The sequence below is a fragment of the Alexandromys fortis genome, unplaced genomic scaffold, assembly GCF_014885135.2.
Source record: "Alexandromys fortis isolate MF-2015 unplaced genomic scaffold, M_Fortis_MF-2015_v1.1 scaffold_9, whole genome shotgun sequence".
Lineage (NCBI taxonomy): Eukaryota > Metazoa > Chordata > Mammalia > Rodentia > Cricetidae > Alexandromys > Alexandromys fortis.
Window position 1 is genome coordinate 6,841,250 of NW_026067892.1, and position 18,156 is coordinate 6,859,405.

General features: G+C 54.5%; 1 protein-coding gene across 1 annotated transcript; it reads left to right on the forward strand.

The window, feature by feature from the left end:
* The first annotated feature begins 529 nt into the window (after nt 1-529).
* Nucleotides 530-17,128, forward strand: Col6a1 (collagen type VI alpha 1 chain). Its single transcript, XM_050140899.1, has 35 exons — nt 530-748; nt 1,520-1,649; nt 2,989-3,189; nt 4,602-4,761; nt 5,074-5,202; nt 5,285-5,305; nt 5,476-5,496; nt 5,580-5,624; nt 6,343-6,396; nt 6,876-6,920; nt 7,040-7,066; nt 7,568-7,594; nt 7,693-7,737; nt 8,441-8,494; nt 8,736-8,798; nt 9,166-9,228; nt 9,318-9,371; nt 9,466-9,501; nt 9,813-9,875; nt 10,256-10,318; nt 10,753-10,815; nt 11,038-11,100; nt 11,383-11,433; nt 11,658-11,693; nt 11,918-11,980; nt 12,137-12,202; nt 12,406-12,441; nt 12,831-12,867; nt 13,178-13,186; nt 13,638-13,771; nt 14,166-14,275; nt 14,385-14,568; nt 14,688-14,868; nt 15,331-15,360; nt 15,726-17,128. The coding sequence occupies exons 1-35, from the start codon at nt 628-630 to the stop codon at nt 16,346-16,348; spliced, it is 3,108 nt and encodes a 1,035-aa protein (XP_049996856.1). The 5' UTR covers nt 530-627; the 3' UTR covers nt 16,349-17,128.
* Nucleotides 17,129-18,156: the final 1,028 nt, after the last annotated feature.

Here is an 18,156-nt window from a genome sequence, read left to right on the forward strand (position 1 = left end):
AGAGAGAGAGAGAGAGAGACTTCTACAAACACATCCATATGGTTGTTGTTGACAACTTGGTTTTCCCATAGTAAAGATGAAAATACCTTCGACAAGTAAGTATTTAACTAAACTGAAGAGACAGTGGCATGGAATTCTCCAGCTCCTGAGAAAGCCGCGTTTGTGGGAGTCGGTACTCACACCCGTAAACTGGGTTGGTCAGTCCCACAGGCAGTATTTGGAATGAAACTGCCAGAAATATTTCCTGAACTTCTTTCGGGATCACATATTCCGTATACACTATATTTTATTCTTCTTTACACAGGCTAGTCGACTATGGGCGAGGAAACGCCCCACACGCTGTGGCCACTGGAATTCCACAGCCCAGGAGTATCTTGGTTCATAAAACCCTTGAGGAGAGGGTTTTTTTTTTTTTCAAGGTTCCAGAGACCCGAAGCTGTGACTCACTCAGCTCTGAGGCCCTCCCCTTCCTCTCCCCCTCCTCTCCTGATCCCTCCCCTCTTTGCACCTCCCTCCCTCCCTCCACCCTCACTGGCTCCCAACAGCCCTGGACTCTAACTGCAGCGAGCGGAGACATCCTCTTACTCTGCCATTACCAGCGCCCACCCTGACCCTGGCCCGCACTTGATGGGGACCCGCAGGCCAGCCAGAAACATGAGGCTGGCCCACGCTCTGCTGCCCCTGCTGCTACAGGCCTGCTGGGTGGCCGCACAGGACATCCAGGGCCCCAAGGCTATTGCCTTCCAAGGTGAGTGAGCTTACTGCACTCCCGAGGGCTGTATTTAGCTGCCTGACCGCCTGGAAGTAGATAAACTCAATGTTCACCTCCCCCCGCCCCTGCCCCACAACCTGGGTACCATCACTGGTCCTATTTTGTCTTAATCCTGAGGAGAGCCCCCAAGAAGGGGCCTTGTCCCTTGTCCAAGCCTGCATTCCACTCAGTTCCCATCTTGAAGCAGCTGGAATACTGCACCCACAAGGTCCTGGAGTCCTGTCACCTCAAGTCTCTCCTTGCTAGGGAGATGACAGAGCTGGAGACTCCAGGGGGACCTACCAATGAAGGGGAGCCTGTGGCTACCACGCCTGGTCCGTTTTCTGTCCTGGGTGAATGACTGTTGAAGGCCCCAGAACTGCTATTTCTCTTTGCCTGACAGCCAGATAGATGACCTGTCCCCTCATACCTGAGCGTGAGGTCATGGCTTTGAGTTGAACCTAAGAACAAAATGAGAAATAATCCAGTTCTCCCAGGCAGTCTCTGCCCTCTGTAACTGGCCAAGGCCACTCTGAGTGAGGCTCCGATCAAGGGACAGGACACCCTGGGTGTCCTTCGGACCCTGCTGGTGTCGCCTACCAGGCAGGTGGCTGGTGGGCCGCCATCACCTGCCCAGGGCTCTGCTGCTAAGAAGGGATGGTGTCTCAGGGAGCCTCTGGCCTGAATGGGGATGTGTGAAGGGGCCTGGTGCTCCCAGCGGGGCCCAAGGCATGGCTGAATGACCTTATGGAACCTTCCCTGGCTCAGACTGCCCTGTGGATCTATTCTTCGTGCTGGACACCTCGGAAAGTGTGGCCTTGAGGCTGAAACCCTATGGGGCCCTGGTGGACAAGGTGAAGTCCTTCACCAAGCGCTTCATCGACAACCTGAGGGACAGGTAGCGTGAACTTGCCTTGGCCTATCCTGTATGGACTTGGGGAGGGGGTGGACCTGCATGCAGAGCTGAGCCTTAACTTCCCACTTCCGGACTCCATCCTGTGTGGTGCAGCTGGGTGGGGGAGCGGTGGAGCAGGAGGGAGGCTGACCGAGTGTGAGATGGGACAGCGGGGAGGAATTACCTCGCCGGCAGGACTGAGGAGACAATACTGAGTGTAGAGATGTGGCCTCTCCACACTCCAAACACAGACAGGAGTTTGGAGAGTCAGTCAGATAACTACTCATGCCTCACGCCTGGAGTCCTGCATGCAGCTGGACCCCACCTGGTCCACATGGACTTCAGAGTGTCTGCCTAAGTCCCCAGTGTCCTCAACACAGGCTGCAAGTAGGGGTGCATGGTACACAGCAGGCTTCATGTACCCCCTTTCTCACTCCCTCCTCAGTGGGGCCCTGAGAGCAGAGGGTGTGGCTAGGGCAGGTCCTGAGGAAAGGTGTAGATGATGAGCCTTTCCCCATAGCAGGGTCCCTGCACAGCGGTCCGTCAGTGTGAGGCTGGGAACTCAGACAGTGTGATCTTCAGCCTTACAAACTACCCAGCCAGGGCCCAGGGCCCTGCCCGTAGAGACCGAGGCTCTGGAATGCTGGAGTGAACCGTTTACTCCCAGGGCTGCCACCTCAGGGACTGTGGAGTTCTAGAACATGAACTTAATGAACAAATCTGAGGCCCTAGGAAGAAAAGGGGAGGTCCTAATGTAGAAGGCAGTGAGGTGGCCTCGGTCCCTTTACTCAGCATCCATGTCCCACCTATGATATGGATGGAATTACTTTTTTTTTTTTTTTTTTTGGATTTTCGAGACAGGGTTTCTCCGTAGCTTTTTGGTTCCTGTCCTGAACTAGCTCTTGTAGACCAGGCAGGCCTCGAACTCACAGAGATCCGCCTGCCTCTGCCTCCCGAGTGCTGGGATTAAAGGCGTGCACCACCACTGCCCGGCTGGAATTACATTTTACAGGGGCTTTGGTTACCCTGTCTCCTGATGTCCTGCATGGGCCACCATAGCAGGCCTTGGAGAGCTGTGTGGCCAAAAAGGTGGAGGCAACTTGAACCCACTTTAGAACTCGCCTGTGCCTGCCTCTGTCCTCACCCAGCCCTCTGCAGTACATGGGGGTCTGTGGCCCCAGCTGGGGCTCAGTTGAGACCCAGGTTGGTTTGTCCAGCCATGCCCATTGTGTGGACCCTGAGCCACCTGATCATCCGTGAGATCACCCTTGGGTGGGACAGCAAGTCCCTTCGTGCCGGTTAGAGTGAAGCCCCCTCACCTCGTCCTACCTGTGACTCTCAGGTACTACCGGTGTGACCGTAACCTGGTTTGGAATGCGGGTGCCCTGCACTACAGCGATGAAGTGGAGATCATCCGAGGGCTCACGCGCATGCCCAGTGGCCGCGATGAGCTCAAGGCTAGCGTGGATGCCATCAAGTACTTCGGCAAAGGCACCTACACGGACTGCGCCATTAAGAAGGGGCTGGAGGAACTGCTCATAGGGTGAGTGGTGCAGGGCCGTTCACAAGGGCCCAATCCGGGCCATTCACAAGGGTCCAATCCAGGCCATTAACAAGGGCCCAATCCAGGCCATTCACAAGGGTCCAATCCAGGCCTGTCATGTCTAACTCTATCAACCAGGATGGTCTCCGGTGACTTCAGACACAGACCTTCTCAACCTGTGTGCTACAGGGCCTCCTTGACCCGTTTTTCATGGCCAGGTGAACTGCTGCCAGGCTGCCTGTTACCCATCAAAGGCTGGGCTGGGGTCTAGAAACTCTACCTCAAGAGGCAATGTGCCTGTAGCCACAAACCTATTCACCTTGCCAGGGACCACAAAGCCATACCCCCAATCTCCATCCATGGGTCTAGTCACTGTTTCAACTGGTGAACTAAATGACCCTGGTCACCACCCAGAGAAAGAGGTGACAGAGAAGCAGATAGTGACGTAGGGAGAGATGGAGAGAGCAGCCAGTTACTGCAGGACAGCTTTGGCATCGCCTGAAGTCCTTTAGTGGCAGGCAGAATGGCTTCTTCAATGTCCCATCATGTGTGGGTCTGAGGCCCTTTCCTCATCTGGCTCGATGCCTTCCCATAATGACCCAGGCATTGAGCTGTCACCAAGTGGCTATGACACTACTCCTTCCCCGTGCAGCCAGCTCAGAGGAGAAATATAAGCCCCTCACCCCTCTTCCCTTCTGCGGCTTCATTGAGATACCCCAGCATTGTGAGGCTGCAGGGCTGAGCCCCATTCCGAGGTCCACTGGGCCCCTCCACGTTAACGCCAATGTGTGATAAAATTGTACGGGCTGTGCTAGGCCCTGTCTCCCATCTGTAGCTGTATGAGGTGAGAAGGTTAGTGGCTGAGTTGGAGATATGGCATAAGGCATGGCTGCCACGTGCGATCCACAGAATAAACTTGCACTTTGTGTGGAAAAGCCCCTTTTCCACACAATGTCTGTGGCCCCCTACCCTACTCTGACCTCTTGCTCAGAGAGGCCATTGCATTGTTTAGGGTGAAACAATCCGAGGGTATCGGTGAGTCCCTCTACCTCTTAAACCAATTGCCTTCCACAGGACACCACCAACCCCCAGTAGCCCAGGGTCACCCCTGGCTCTCTTGTTCTCAGAGATTTGGGGTCCAGGGCATCCTGAGATGACACCCACTCAGTGTGCACACTAAGGACTGGTGCCTTCCCTGACAGTGCATCTCAAAGATGTGGCCATGTGACAAGACCTGATCCTTTATAATCACGATCAATGGGGAATCCTGGTCCCTGGGTGACAGGGGACAACATGCCCAGAGCTTCCTCAGGTCCTTCTCCTGGACCTCTGGACATCAGCTCTGAGGGTCTCAGCTTAGGTTCCCAGGCTCTGAGCCCTAGAGTGGGGTCTCATGCTGCCTACCTCTGCAGGGGCTCCCACCTCAAGGAGAACAAGTACCTGATCGTGGTGACTGATGGACACCCCCTAGAGGGCTACAAGGAACCATGTGGGGGCCTTGAAGATGCAGTCAACGAGGCCAAGCATCTGGGCATCAAAGTGTTCTCAGTGGCCATCACACCTGACCACCTAGTAAGACCCCACCTCCTTTTACGCTCTCAACACACAAGATGGAGGGCCTCTGGGCTCCTGACATCTGGGCCCCAGAGTCACTGGTGTCTTCTCTGCTAATATTTGGGTACACACAGACTGTCTGTTTCAAGGCCCCTTCCACCTTCTGGGCCCCTGGTATGACCCTTGGGGTGCAGACACTCCAGCAGATAGTCCTAGCCCTTCAAAGGGCTGACCCCACCCCCTGAGGCTTGGCTCTACAACCACCACCCAGTTCCGGGTGGTGCACGGCCTTTCAGAGGTCATTCATTCTCTCCTCCTCCGCGCACCCAGGAGCCACGTTTAAGCATCATCGCCACAGACCACACATACCGGCGCAACTTCACAGCGGCGGACTGGGGACATAGCCTTGATGCCGAAGAGACCATCAGCCAGACCATTGACACCATTGTGGAAATGATTGTGAGCGCTGACCTCTTTGGGGTGGGGGAAGAAAGCCTGGGCCCAGAGGAGAGACTAACTCACTCTTCGGTTTCCATTTCAGAAAAATAACGTGGAACAAGTGGTAAGTGTGCCCCCCTGAGCCACGTCAGGGCCTGTGTCTTACGCGGGTCCTAGCCCTGCCAGTGTGTCCCCCTGTTGGAGTGAGTGTCCCAGGGCCCTTCCCTGTCCTTGATGGAGCATCCATCCCCTGCGTTTGGACTCTGACTGATCTCCTATCCCTTTCTTCCACAGTGCTGTACCTTTGACTGCCAGGTAAATGTGGTCCACTTTCCCTGCTGGCCCCTTGACCCTTGTCTAGGGTCTGAGGATGAAGAGAGGTCTCTTGTTTCTTTCAGGCTGCCAGAGGTCCTCCTGGTCCCCGAGGTGACCCCGGGTATGAGGTGAGTGGCTGAAATTGCCTTGCTTCTCTTGAGATGGAGTCACAGGGAGCCCTAGCTCTACGCCCACCTCTTTGGGAATCTTGTATACCCGACACTGGCTGGGCAAGTGCTTTTGTCCAGGGACAAAGACTGGGCATCACTTAAGCGTGGTTTGGGGTGTTGGAGTTGGAAATGCAGAGTCTCCCCCTTGTGGTCCCCAAGACTGCCTTCAGGCTTAAATGTCGGTTTGGCATCCACTTGATTCTTGAAATCAAAGACCTTCTGGTGGAGTTGGGAATGAAACTGGGAGTCCAAGTCCTACTGCGACTTACATGGGACAAATCTGAACACTGGAAGATGCTGGGGTCAGATCTAGGGTGGCTCTCCTGCCACATGGCCGTCACCCACAGAGCTGAGCTATCCTCCCACCCCACCCCAGGGAGCTTCCTTGCTAGGTCTTCCTGTTTCTCTAGGCCTAGAGTACCACACCTGCTCTGTCTTGAGAACTTGTGGGCAGAGGCAAAGTCTAGGCCCAAAGCTAGGGTGGCACAGCCTGAGGAACCCGGGAAGACTCCCAGAACCCAGGCAGGCCCAGAACCATGGCCAGAAGAACTCTGGAACCTGGATGGAATCACCCTGTAGATCTTTCTCATGCCTAAGGGGTCTCGCCCAGCTTTCCAGGACAGATGGGCGTGGCTCCTGACCTGGTCCCCTTGAGCTGATCTCCTTTGCCTTCCAGGGGGAACGAGGAAAGCCAGGTCTTCCCGGAGAGAAGGGAGAAGCTGGAGACCCTGTGAGTATGGGTTACCGTCTGCGTGACAGTGGGGACAAGTGCTGAGAAGCCAGAGCCTGGGGATCTGAGCCATAGAAACTTCTAGAACAGCAGCCCTGAGCACTGGGGGAAGAAAGGCTGCCCCAGGGGTCAGGCCAACAAGTCTGCTTTGGGCCATAATCAATCTCCTGGCAATTCCCCTTCCTTTCTAGCCCTCCTCATGGTGACCTGGATCCCCTCCCTCTCCTCTGGGGTACTGCGTCTCCTTCTCCTCCCTCCTGGGTGTTCTGGATTCCCTCTGGGAGCTTGCCATGAGATCTTGGGAGACCCTTTGGGAGCCTCACAGAGGCCCTGTCTTCTTCCCTACCCACCCTGTCCCAGGCCTGCCTGGGTTCAAGATTCTATGTGGGTCTTTCTAGTTGTAGTGAGGGGTAAGGTGGGCTGAGTGGTCCCTTCCCCTGCTATCCAGGGATGTCTGACTATCTCTTGTTCTGTTCCAGGGAAGACCCGGAGATCTTGGGCCAGTCGGGTACCAGGGTATGAAGGTACGTGTCCCTAATGCCCAGTGACCTCTCCTAAATGGAATGGATCAGGGCTTGGCAGCAAGGTACAAACTGATCAGTACAAAAATAACGTACCCCTTCCTTTTCTGTTTGGTTCATAGGGAGAAAAAGGGAGCCGCGGAGAGAAGGTGAGTGAGGGCCAGCTTTGTTATCTTGACCAATGAGCATCACAGGGAGATAGCCGGTGCTTCTGTCAGGGGGAAGCATGGGAAGCAGACCCTCCCACCACCCTCTATGCCTCGGGGGGGGGGGGGGATGTGTCTGCTCCAGGGACAGGTCCCCTGAGTTCTGCTGCCACCTCAGGCCACCTGGATCAGAGAGGACTGGGAATGTCACTTTGCCTCAGTGGGAAGTTCCTGGAGACCCTCCGAATACAGGACTTGTCCTCTTCCTTCCCACTCTGTCCTGCTTCCCTGATAGCCACAATTCCGTATCTTTTGGGTGTGTGGGATGCTGTTGTGTTCACAGTGGTCCCATGACACTGTGCATGCCTCCCTCCCTCATACTGGGAGGATGACGGTGCAGTGTGACGGTGGTGCAGTGTGATGGTGCAGTGTGCCGGTGCAGTGGGGCTGCCCTCTGGTCCAGCCAGGGGACTGCCCCTCACCCTCTTCTTCCTATTCCCACAGGGCTCCCGAGGACCGAAAGGCTACAAGGTGAGTATGGATGGGTCAAGGACGTAAATGCTATTCACGGGCCAGCGCTGGCCACATCTGGCCTTTGTCTAACCTCCCTTTGTCTCCCTGCCTCACAGGGTGAGAAAGGCAAGCGCGGCATCGACGGGGTAGACGGCATGAAGGTAACCATGAGGCCGGAAGGCTGAGAGGCTGGGGCTTACCGTCTAAGATGGGAGGAGACAAAGCCAGGGGCTGCCCCAAGTGCGCAGGCGCAGTTCCAATGGTGGGTCTTCCTGGGAGTGAGAGTCAGGTGATGTTTCCTGCCAAGACCCAGGTCATAGGAAAGGCTGGTCCTTGCCTCTTCTTCCTCTTCCCTACCCTTCACCCTGATCTCAATAAACACCTCACTTAAGCTCTGCCTCCATGGAGTGCTTGTCTCCCGCCCGCCATGAGGCCTCTGGCTCTCACCCCCCCCCCCCAAGAGGTCTCTCTCCTGTGGTTTTACAACAATTTGGTCTCTGCTCCCTTCTCTGCCCTTTCTCCCTCCTCTACCAATAAACCTCCCATGTGAGTTCTGTTGTATGGTGTGACTCCTTCCCGGCCATATTTAAAATCATAATATTGTAGTGTAATGATATGCAGGCGCAAGGTGGGACCACAGATTCCATGGTGGAGGACAAACATGCCATCAGACAGAGCTTACCTAGAAAGGGAAGGGGAAAGAAGGGAAGGGAGGGGAGAGGAGGGGGAGAGAGAGAGACGCAGAAAAGGAGAAAAGTGATCCCCTTAAGTGCAGAGGGCTCCTGACCTTCCTGGGTGGGGTTTGGATGAACAGAGTTCAAGTCTCTACTCAATGATTCCAATCTTGCTGCTTCCTTCTCCCAGGGGGAGACAGGGTTCCCAGGACTACCAGGCTGCAAGGGCTCTCCAGGATTCGATGTAAGTCACTTCCTCTACCCCCTATATTTTGGAATAATGGGTTCTTGGAAATTTGGTTCCAACCCTTGCTATTCTGACTCCACCCAATGGCCGAGCTATATGTGAATTCACCTACTCTGCCCAATGGCCAAGCTGTATGTGAATTCATTTGATTTATTTGCTCAGTCTGAGGATGGGCGCTTATCTGGGCCCCATGGGGGATCTTGGCTAGCTGTGACCTGCGTATCAGTCTTCCCACCAGGGCGTTCAAGGACCCCCAGGTCCCAAGGGTGATGCTGGTGCCTTTGGATTGAAGGGAGAGAAGGTAGGTGACAGGCAGCCCCAGAGAGTCGATACTTCACTGTCTACTAAGGCCAAGTATTACTCCTGGGACCCACAGTGTGGGGAACAAGCCTGGCTCTGAGAAGTACCGCCATGAAACCTCGATTGGCGGACTCAAGTTTGTCTTTCATCATCACGCATCTCAGGTCTGGACCTGAGGAGTTTTAAGGCTTTTATGGTCAAGGGTGTGCTATGCAGATGTGGGTGAATTGTGAGGACCCTAGGAGGCCAGAACTCCTCCAGAGTTGGTTGGGGGTTACCTGAGGTTTAGATAAGAGCATGCTGTCTCTGGGCCCAGGCCCTGATGTGGCTTCCAATGTCTGAACCCATCGATCTCTGATCTTCCCCAGGGTGAAGCTGGAGTGGATGGCGAGGCTGGGAGACCAGGAAGCTCAGGGCCAACTGGAGATGAGGTAAGATGACCTGGTATGTGATGGGATTGGATAGGATGAGCCTTGTGGACACTGGGGCTTGTGATCATTCTCAACTTGTCCTCCCCCAGGGAGATCCAGGAGAGCCTGGTCCCCCCGGAGAGAAAGGAGAGGCTGGTGATGAGGTAAGCACCCCTATCCTGGTCCAGCCTCCATCCTTACTTGCAGACTGAGTGCAGGCTATTATGCAGACTCATGTACTGTTCTTCCTTGTCCTAGGGGAATGCTGGCCCAGATGGACCCCCTGGAGAGAGGGTGAGTCAGCTGGATGGTACCGTATTGTCCTCACCATCTGCAGGAAAGGCTCATGCAGACTGGCCTGGACCTCTGTAGATCCTTAGCACTGTCTGTATGCCTAGGCTAGGCGGGAAGCCAGACCCTAGCCATTCTAGATTTCACCATGCATGCAGGACCTTGGGTCACTTGAGAGTCTTGAGGAGGCAGGCAGCCTGAGGAACACAGAGGCCCACCTCTGGAATGGGGAGATCACTCGGCCCAGCCTTCAAGCTCCCACCCTTCCTAGGAGTGCATCACAGATACACTCATATCTACTTCTCTCCATACAGGGTGGCCCTGGTGAAAGAGGACCTCGGGGGACCCCTGGTGTGAGGGGCCCAAGGGGAGACCCGGTAAGTCATGCCCTGGGGCTGTCTAGGGGACACACTGAGGCTAGAGCTGAGCATAGGTTCACAGGGCCAGCTACTCAGCCTTATTGGTGTGTAGGCCTCAGCTTTCCTGCCTTCCTATGGAAGCTGCCCAGGGCTCTGAACATCCAAGGCAGGGCATCAGTCCACATCCCATCAGAGGCTCGCTCAATCATTGGGCCCATCTGGAGGAGAAGAATCTGGGTCCAGCCGTGGTCTACAGCTTGGAGTTCAGCAGACTCTTCCAATCCTTGCGATTGTGCCTCAATCTTTGGCCACCAAGATCGCTTGCCACTCCTAGAGCAAATTGCTGGTGGTGCCCATGTGGCCTCTACCTCTGCATTCATGGGCTCATTTCTCCCCAGGGTGAAGCTGGACCACAAGGTGACCAAGGAAGAGAAGGCCCCGTCGGCATCCCTGGAGATCCGGTAGGAAGCCTAATGTATTGCAGGGAATAGTGACACCTCACAGTTTTGTTGGCCTACATACTACTCAATACTAAGCTAAGTGTTCCATTCGGGTAGTGGTCCCTCCCAGGCCGGTACAACCATGGAGGGTTCATGAGCAAAGGAAGACATCCACACACACTGGGACCTACAGCGAAGGCTTCAACATGGATAGCGGAGAGGAGGGACCTGCAGGGAACCCATACTGACCATACCCCGTGCTGACTACTGCCCCACCTATCATGACTCTCTGAGGGTCCTCCGCCCCTGCGTTCAGGGCCCTAGATGACAGTGGGAGGAGCCTAATTTCTCCATATGAGATAGGATCCCCTGGTCTGGGACTCTCAGTTCTCAGGGAAGGAAAACAAGTGTGGCCTGGGAACAGTGAGCTGAGCTCATGGGTCTTAATCTCCTAGGGTGATGCTGGCCCAATTGGACCTAAAGGATACCGAGGTGATGAGGGTCCTCCAGGCCCTGAGGTAAGTACTTGCCCACTCTGAGCTGCTATTTACCTAGAAGGCAGGCTCTGCGTGTCACTCTGAGGACAGCCCTAGTCCTGCAGCATCTCCCATACCCCCATCTCATCTTTCCGCATCTTGCCTTCCCTCTCTTGGCCCGGGAGAGACTGGGTCCCAGGGAGAATATTGTGATACTAACTCACATTTTCTATGACCTGGCTATTACCTGTACCACTCCTTTAGGGTCTCAGAGGAGCTCCAGGACCAGTTGGACCCCCAGGAGACCCAGGACTGATGGGTGAAAGGGTGAGTATTTGGGAGAACAATCCTACCAGGCTACTGTTGGGTTAGCAGCTGGGACTTGCCTTATTTGGTCCCTTAGAGAGGTGCTGGTGGGAGAGGGGCATCCACACTCAGCTCTCAAGGATGAGGATGCCCCAGGCAAGACCCTCTTGCTTAAAAGTTTGATTGAGGGTTGACATGAGGATAGGGGCTTTCCCTGGCTGGGGACACAGCTGTCCTGGACGCCCCCCCCCCAGGCATCTAGCCACAATCTCACGTGATGACAGCAGCTCTCTCTACTCTCAGGGTGAAGATGGTCCACCAGGAAATGGCACAGAAGGTTTCCCCGGCTTCCCTGTGAGTGTTATAGGCTTCCCTACACACCAACCAAGTCCCTCTTGGAATGCTTCTGGCCACCTGGGTAGATGAGATACACCAGAGCCATCAGCTAACCCAGGCATTTGGGCCTGGGCCTCCGCCAGCCCTGAGCCCGTCCACCTGTAGCTCTGACTTGGCTGTCATTCCACACACACACACACCCCCACTGGACCCTGGTATAACTCCCTTATCTTCCTTCACAGGGGTATCCAGGCAACAGAGGCCCCCCTGGGATAAACGTGAGTATCCCCACCATGCCTCTGTCAGGCCGTAGATGTGTGTTCACACCACACTCATGTGCAGTCAACACACTGTTCATTTTCTCACATGACATCAGGCAGCATGCACATGTGTGATGGGGTCACATCACTGACTTCAGGGACACTCCAGCCAGGTCGCATCTACCTTCTCTGCCCTCTCTACATCCTAGGTCCCACTAACCCATGTATTTTGTCTCCTGCAGGGCACAAAAGGCTACCCTGGCCTCAAGGGAGATGAGGGTGAAGTTGGAGACCCGGGAGAGGATGTAAGTGGGTGAGGGGCGGGGTCTTTCAAGACTGTGAACCCTGCTGGCTTTGTTCACTAGAACAGGGGAGCAGGGAGGCTGGAGATGAACTCTGAGGGGCCAGAGCAGCTGGTGCACATGACTGTTCCTGCTTGACCCCTTGCCATTTCCTTCCAGAACAACGACATTTCACCCCGTGGGGTCAAAGGAGCAAAGGGGTACCGAGGCCCCGAAGGACCCCAGGTAGGTGATGTGGCTGTAGGGGTTAGGGGTAGAGGCAAGGCAAGGTCATCTATAGCAATGAGAGGTGGAAGCCAAAAGATTCAAGGGACCAGGATTGCCCCAAGGACAATTGGGGATACTGAGGTCCCTAGAACACATACAGTTCAAGAATCCTTGGGCACAGGCTCCCCATTTAGAGACTTTGTCTGCTCTTGCTCTGACAGGGACCTCCGGGACACGTGGGACCACCTGGCCCAGATGTAAGTAGGGTATCTGCAAATCATCTGGGGGCTGACCGCTATGGCCTTGGACCTTGATGGGGACATTAGTGAACCTGGAGCTCGCAAGCACTGTTCATGGGTGGGGGTGGCTGGGGAGGAGGCCTGGAGTTTGCACTCAGACCACAGGGGTGCATGGCTACCACTGACACACGGATGACTACAGGGGACACGGAACAGCTGCGGGAGACATATGGCCACGGGGATACATGACAGCGACGTGCTAGGAATTGCACCCTATCTTTTGTTAAGCCAGGAATGCTCTAGGCCGTGGGAAGTCCCTGCACAGAACCAACCCTCAGGGGGTTCCCAGGGACCACCAGGAATGGTCTCAGCCTAAGTCACACTAATATTCTCACCTCTCTTCCCAGGAGTGCGAGATTTTGGACATCATCATGAAAATGTGCTGTGAGTACCTGGAGCCCGGGTGACATTCTTAATGAGCCAACAAGTCCCTGCCAGCCACAGGGCCAGGCATTCTGTTCCCGAAGGGTCTCCAAGGGTGGGAGGCACAGGCAGGCAGGGTGTAGGCACTACTGAGATTGCCAGGTCCCCCACATGGGAGAACCAGGGCTGGACTACCGTACATCCTCTGAGATTTCAGGGACTCTGACAAGCTGAGGGCCTGGCCAGAGCGAGGCAAAGCTAGGCAGAGCAGGACAGGGCACGCTGTAGTCTGGAGCTGTTCTGTTTAGGGCTCTTTCTTTTCTTTCCTCAGCCTGCTGTGGTGAGTGGCGTCACTTCTCTCTCGGGAATTCCTGCACAGTGTTAAGTGGACCCACCCTGGCTGTGTGGTGGGCTAGCAATGCAGCAGCCATGCGTTTATCCACCTTGTTCTCCCACCCATCTGCCTTCCCTGTGAGCAGCACCTTGGGGTCATACAGGCCCAGGACACTGCTGCTCCCTGTCCTGTCTCCCTATCATTTTGAGTAATCGTCCACAGGCTGGAGCAGGAACCAGACCTCCAGGCTTGTCCCATCCACTCTTCCACAGAGTGAGGAAGAAGGGGCAAGGGTAGCAACTGTTGGGTCTGGCCAACGAAGGCCAGCCCAGCAAGTCTAGCTCATCAGGAGATGCAGGAGAAGATTCATAATCCACAATGGGGGTGGGGTGGGACCATGGAGTACTGAGGGAAGCCTGGAGAAGGGCACTAAGGACTGGCCCGTCCCCCCTCCTAGAGTGCACATGCGGCCCCATAGACATCCTCTTCGTGCTGGACAGCTCCGAGAGCATTGGCCTGCAGAACTTTGAGATTGCAAAGGACTTCATCATCAAGGTCATTGACCGGCTGAGCAAGGATGAGTTGGTCAAGGTGAGTACAAGTCAACCTTGGACCACAGGTAGGGCCGACAGAGAGCTCAGCCCCTCCACCTTGGCTTCCCAGCTCATCACTGGATACACTGATTTATGTATATGTTGAGCTGGTAGTAGCTTGTAACAAAGTCAAACAACACATTGTTAGTGTCCACGGAAGTTATACGCATACATTGCCACTATGCGGTGCAGAGAATCATGGTAGTGGGTCCAGAGCTCATCCTTTCAGGACAGAAGCTGGGAGGGCTATGTACAGAGCTGTGTGGACCTGCAGGAGTAGTTATAAACGGCCCTGTGTGAAAGAGCATGTAGGGGTCTCAAGGCCCTCGGCAGGCTGGGACTCCAGGATACAGAGGTGCTGGCCTCCAGACCCAATGATGTCATTCCTACAGTTTGAGCCAGGACAGTCACACGCGGGCGTGGTGCAGTACAGCCACAACCAGATGCAAGAACACGTGGACATGCGGAGCCCCAACATACGCAACGCCCAGGACTTCAAAGAGTGAGAGGATTCCCAAGACCGCTGCCCCGTCCCTGGTTCTACAGTGGGCCTGGCCCAACCGGAACCCTAACCCTGGCTTTGACCTTGGCATGTCTGTCTTCTTGCACAGAGCTGTCAAGAAACTGCAGTGGATGGCTGGCGGCACGTTTACCGGAGAAGCGCTGCAATACACCCGGGATCGGCTACTTCCACCCACTCAGAACAACCGAATCGCTCTGGTCATCACCGATGGGCGCTCTGACACTCAGCGGGACACAACGCCCCTCAGTGTGCTTTGTGGGCCAGACATTCAGGTGGGCAGCTGCACAGCACTGCAGTGGCTGAGCAAGCTCTCCTGCGAACACGGGGGACTGTTCTCCAGGGACGCAGGAGGACAGGGTCAGGCAGACCCATGCCACTCTGCCCTCTGCAGGTCGTTTCTGTGGGCATCAAGGATGTGTTTGGCTTTGTCGCGGGCTCCGACCAGCTCAATGTCATTTCCTGTCAAGGACTGTTGTCGCAAGGCCGGCCCGGTATCTCCCTGGTGAAGGAGAACTATGCCGAGCTTCTAGATGACGGCTTTCTGAAGAACATCACGGCCCAGATCTGCATAGGTGGGTGCTGGAGATCAGAGGTCTGGGTGGGCAGTGCCAAGGTCTGACCTAGACATGTCCGCTCAGCTTTCTGGGACTGTTTGGGCTAGTGACAGCCCTCAGAATGCACCTGTCACTGTCACCTCAAGGACTGTAACCAGACTGGGGTGGCACTGCCCAGGGTGACCGCTGGCCCAGCAGAGCCACTTGAGAGCAAGTGTTCTCATGCCACTTGCATGGGCCAAGGTCTCTACCTCCAGAGCCATGGGCACACTGTGTGTGGGCCTTGTGTGAGCCTGACTCCATGGTGTGGACAACTTGGCTAAGGGACGCAGTTTGTGGCAGATTCGTGAGGGCAGTTGGTGAGCAGCAGAGCACAGTGCCTGACCTGCAGACCACCTTTCCCCTTATGAGGCTCAGAGCGGGCATGGTGCGTAGGGTCATGGTGGCATGGCACTCACTTCGTGTGATTTCTCTTTACAGATAAGAAGTGTCCGGATTATACCTGTCCAAGTGAGTGCACGGATTGGGAAGGGCAGGGTGGAAAAGGCAGGACTTTTTTTTGTTTTGTTTTGTTTTGTTTTGGTTTGTTTTTGGTTTTTGGAGACAGGGTTTCTCTGTAGCTTTGGAGCCTGTCCTGGAACTAGCTCTTGTAGACCAGGTCAACCTCAAGCTCACAGAGATCTGCCTGCCTCTGCCTCCCGAGTGCTGGGATTAAAGGCGTGCGCTGTCACCGCCTGACTAAGGCAGGACTTTTTAAGGGTACCACAGAGCTCTGGGCCCTCTCCTCTGGGGCTTGGCAGCTCTGAAATTTTGGGTGGTCTCTGGCCAGCCCTCTGGAGTCCACCCAGTCTCAGGCCACCATCTCTGCCCCACAGTCACCTTCTCCTCCCCGGCTGACATCACCATCCTGCTAGATAGCTCAGCCAGCGTGGGCAGTCACAACTTCGAAACCACCAAGGTGTTCGCCAAGCGCCTAGCTGAGCGCTTCCTGTCAGCAGGCAGGACGGATCCCTCCCAGGACGTGCGGGTAGCCGTGGTCCAGTATAGTGGCCAAGGCCAGCAACAGCCGGGGAGGGCAGCTCTTCAGTTCATGCAGAACTACACGGTGCTGGCCAGCTCTGTGGACAGCATGGATTTCATCAACGATGCCACGGATGTCAACGACGCCCTGAGCTACGTAACTCGCTTCTACCGGGAAGCCTCATCCGGGGCCACCAAGAAGAGACTCCTGCTGTTTTCCGAAGGCAACTCACAGGGGGCCACGGCAGAGGCCATTGAGAAGGCTGTGCAGGAGGCCCAGCGTGCAGGCATCGAGATCTTTGTGGTGGTAGTGGGACCCCAGGTGAATGAGCCCCACATCCGTGTACTCGTCACCGGCAAGACCGCGGAGTATGACGTGGCCTTTGGTGAGCGCCACCTATTCCGTGTACCCAACTATCAGGCCCTGCTTCGTGGTGTATTCTACCAGACAGTCTCCAGGAAGGTGGCACTAGGCTAGAGGGCCACATCCATGGCCGTACACATGGGGACACACTTTGACAGGCCTTCCTGCCCTTCCCACCACTGACCAAACAGGAATAGGACATGTGACCCGAATGTTCCTGACCACTGTTCCACTGCCTTAGAGGGAAAGCTGAGATGCACACTGTTGACTTTGTGTAATGTCCTCCATGGCTCACCCAAGCACCTATCTGTATCTTCCTTGATTTGTCCAGCATGGTGGCCATCTTGCTGACCTCCCTCTGCCCTCTGGGCTGCACCCGGCCATCTCATCCTCCTTCTCTCTGCCCCTAATCTGTTTCCCGTGTCTTCATACCATCTGCAGTTTCTGTCTGTGTTGAGCCTTTCACACCAACAGTGAAACAAACCCTTGCATGGGCTCAGCTTGCTGGGTAACAGCTTTTAGAAAAATTGAGACCAAGAGCATTTTCAAACACAAACTTGGAGGAGACCGCGCCTCTTCGTCAGGTGCTTGTCAGTGACCAACATGGACCTTGGTCCTGGCCCTTAGCGGTTCAATGTGAGCAGCAGGAAATGCAGGCTCCTGCCTCTAGTCTAAGAGCAAAGGTGCTACCTGCAAGAGCTTCATATACAAAGAGGCTTAGTCTGGACAGTTCAAACTCATGCGTTCCGTCAGAACCAATCCAGAGCTCCTTTTCCTCAAACAGAGATTCGCCCTTCTTTTTGAAGACCTCTTTTAGTTTTGTTGTGGCTCCCCCATGCTCCCCTAATCTGGTCCATGCCAGCTGTCTCTCTGATAATAAACGTTTCCATTTTTCTCTGGGGCTCTTCACTGTATCCACACCACTACCCAACACACCCGGAAAGAGAAGCTAATGCCAGGCAGACCACGGGGCCACGGAGAAGCTGCCCTGGCCTGTGGACACAGCCCATCTGTTTCTGAGAGGAAGAACACGGGCACAAAGACCTTCCCATGCCAGGAGGCTGTAGTGCTGAGATACACAGCACCCTGCAATGCCGACTCAAGACACTAGGGCTTGATGGATTTGTCCAAAGAGATAACTTCAGACCACCTACTTCCAACCTGGTTCCTACAAAACGCAGACAAATAAAAATATATCCAACCAGGATAAACACAACCAAATGATATTCAATGAGATTACACCAGACCTAACCAAATCTAACCTTATTAGACCATAACTAATGAGATCTAACACAATATACTGGACCCAAACAAATATAAACCGGGTATAAAATCAGATCCAACTAGATACACTAGAACAAACTGCATTTAGTCAGATTAAATTAGAATAAACCACACCCAACCAGATTAAAGCAAACCTTACCAGATCAGTTTGGATTAAACTGAAACAAACCAGAGCTAACCAGATTAAACTGGAACAAACCAGATCCAAGCATAGTACACAAGTTTAAATCAATCCAACTAGATCAAACCAGATCCAACCAGATTAAAGAAGACCAAACCAAATAACAGAGTAACTCAGATTCTAGCAGATTATACCAGAACCAACTAGATCCAACCATATTACACTAGACCAATCCATGTCCAACCAGATTAAACCAGATCTAACCAGATGAAGACCCAATAGACAACTAACTACTAGCTCTGCTTCTAAAACCACTCTCCAGAAGTCCCTAAGGGAAGCTGACAGCGGTGCCGAGGTTGGTTGATGGTTACTCAGAATGAGGTGTGAGTCTGCTATGGTGCTGACACTGGCCGGGAGATGACCTATGTCTTCTGAAATGGTACCTGTAGGGTGGGGGCTGTAGATGCAAATCTGGCCAAGTGGCAAAGGAAAAAGGCAGCCATTAGAGTCCCCAATG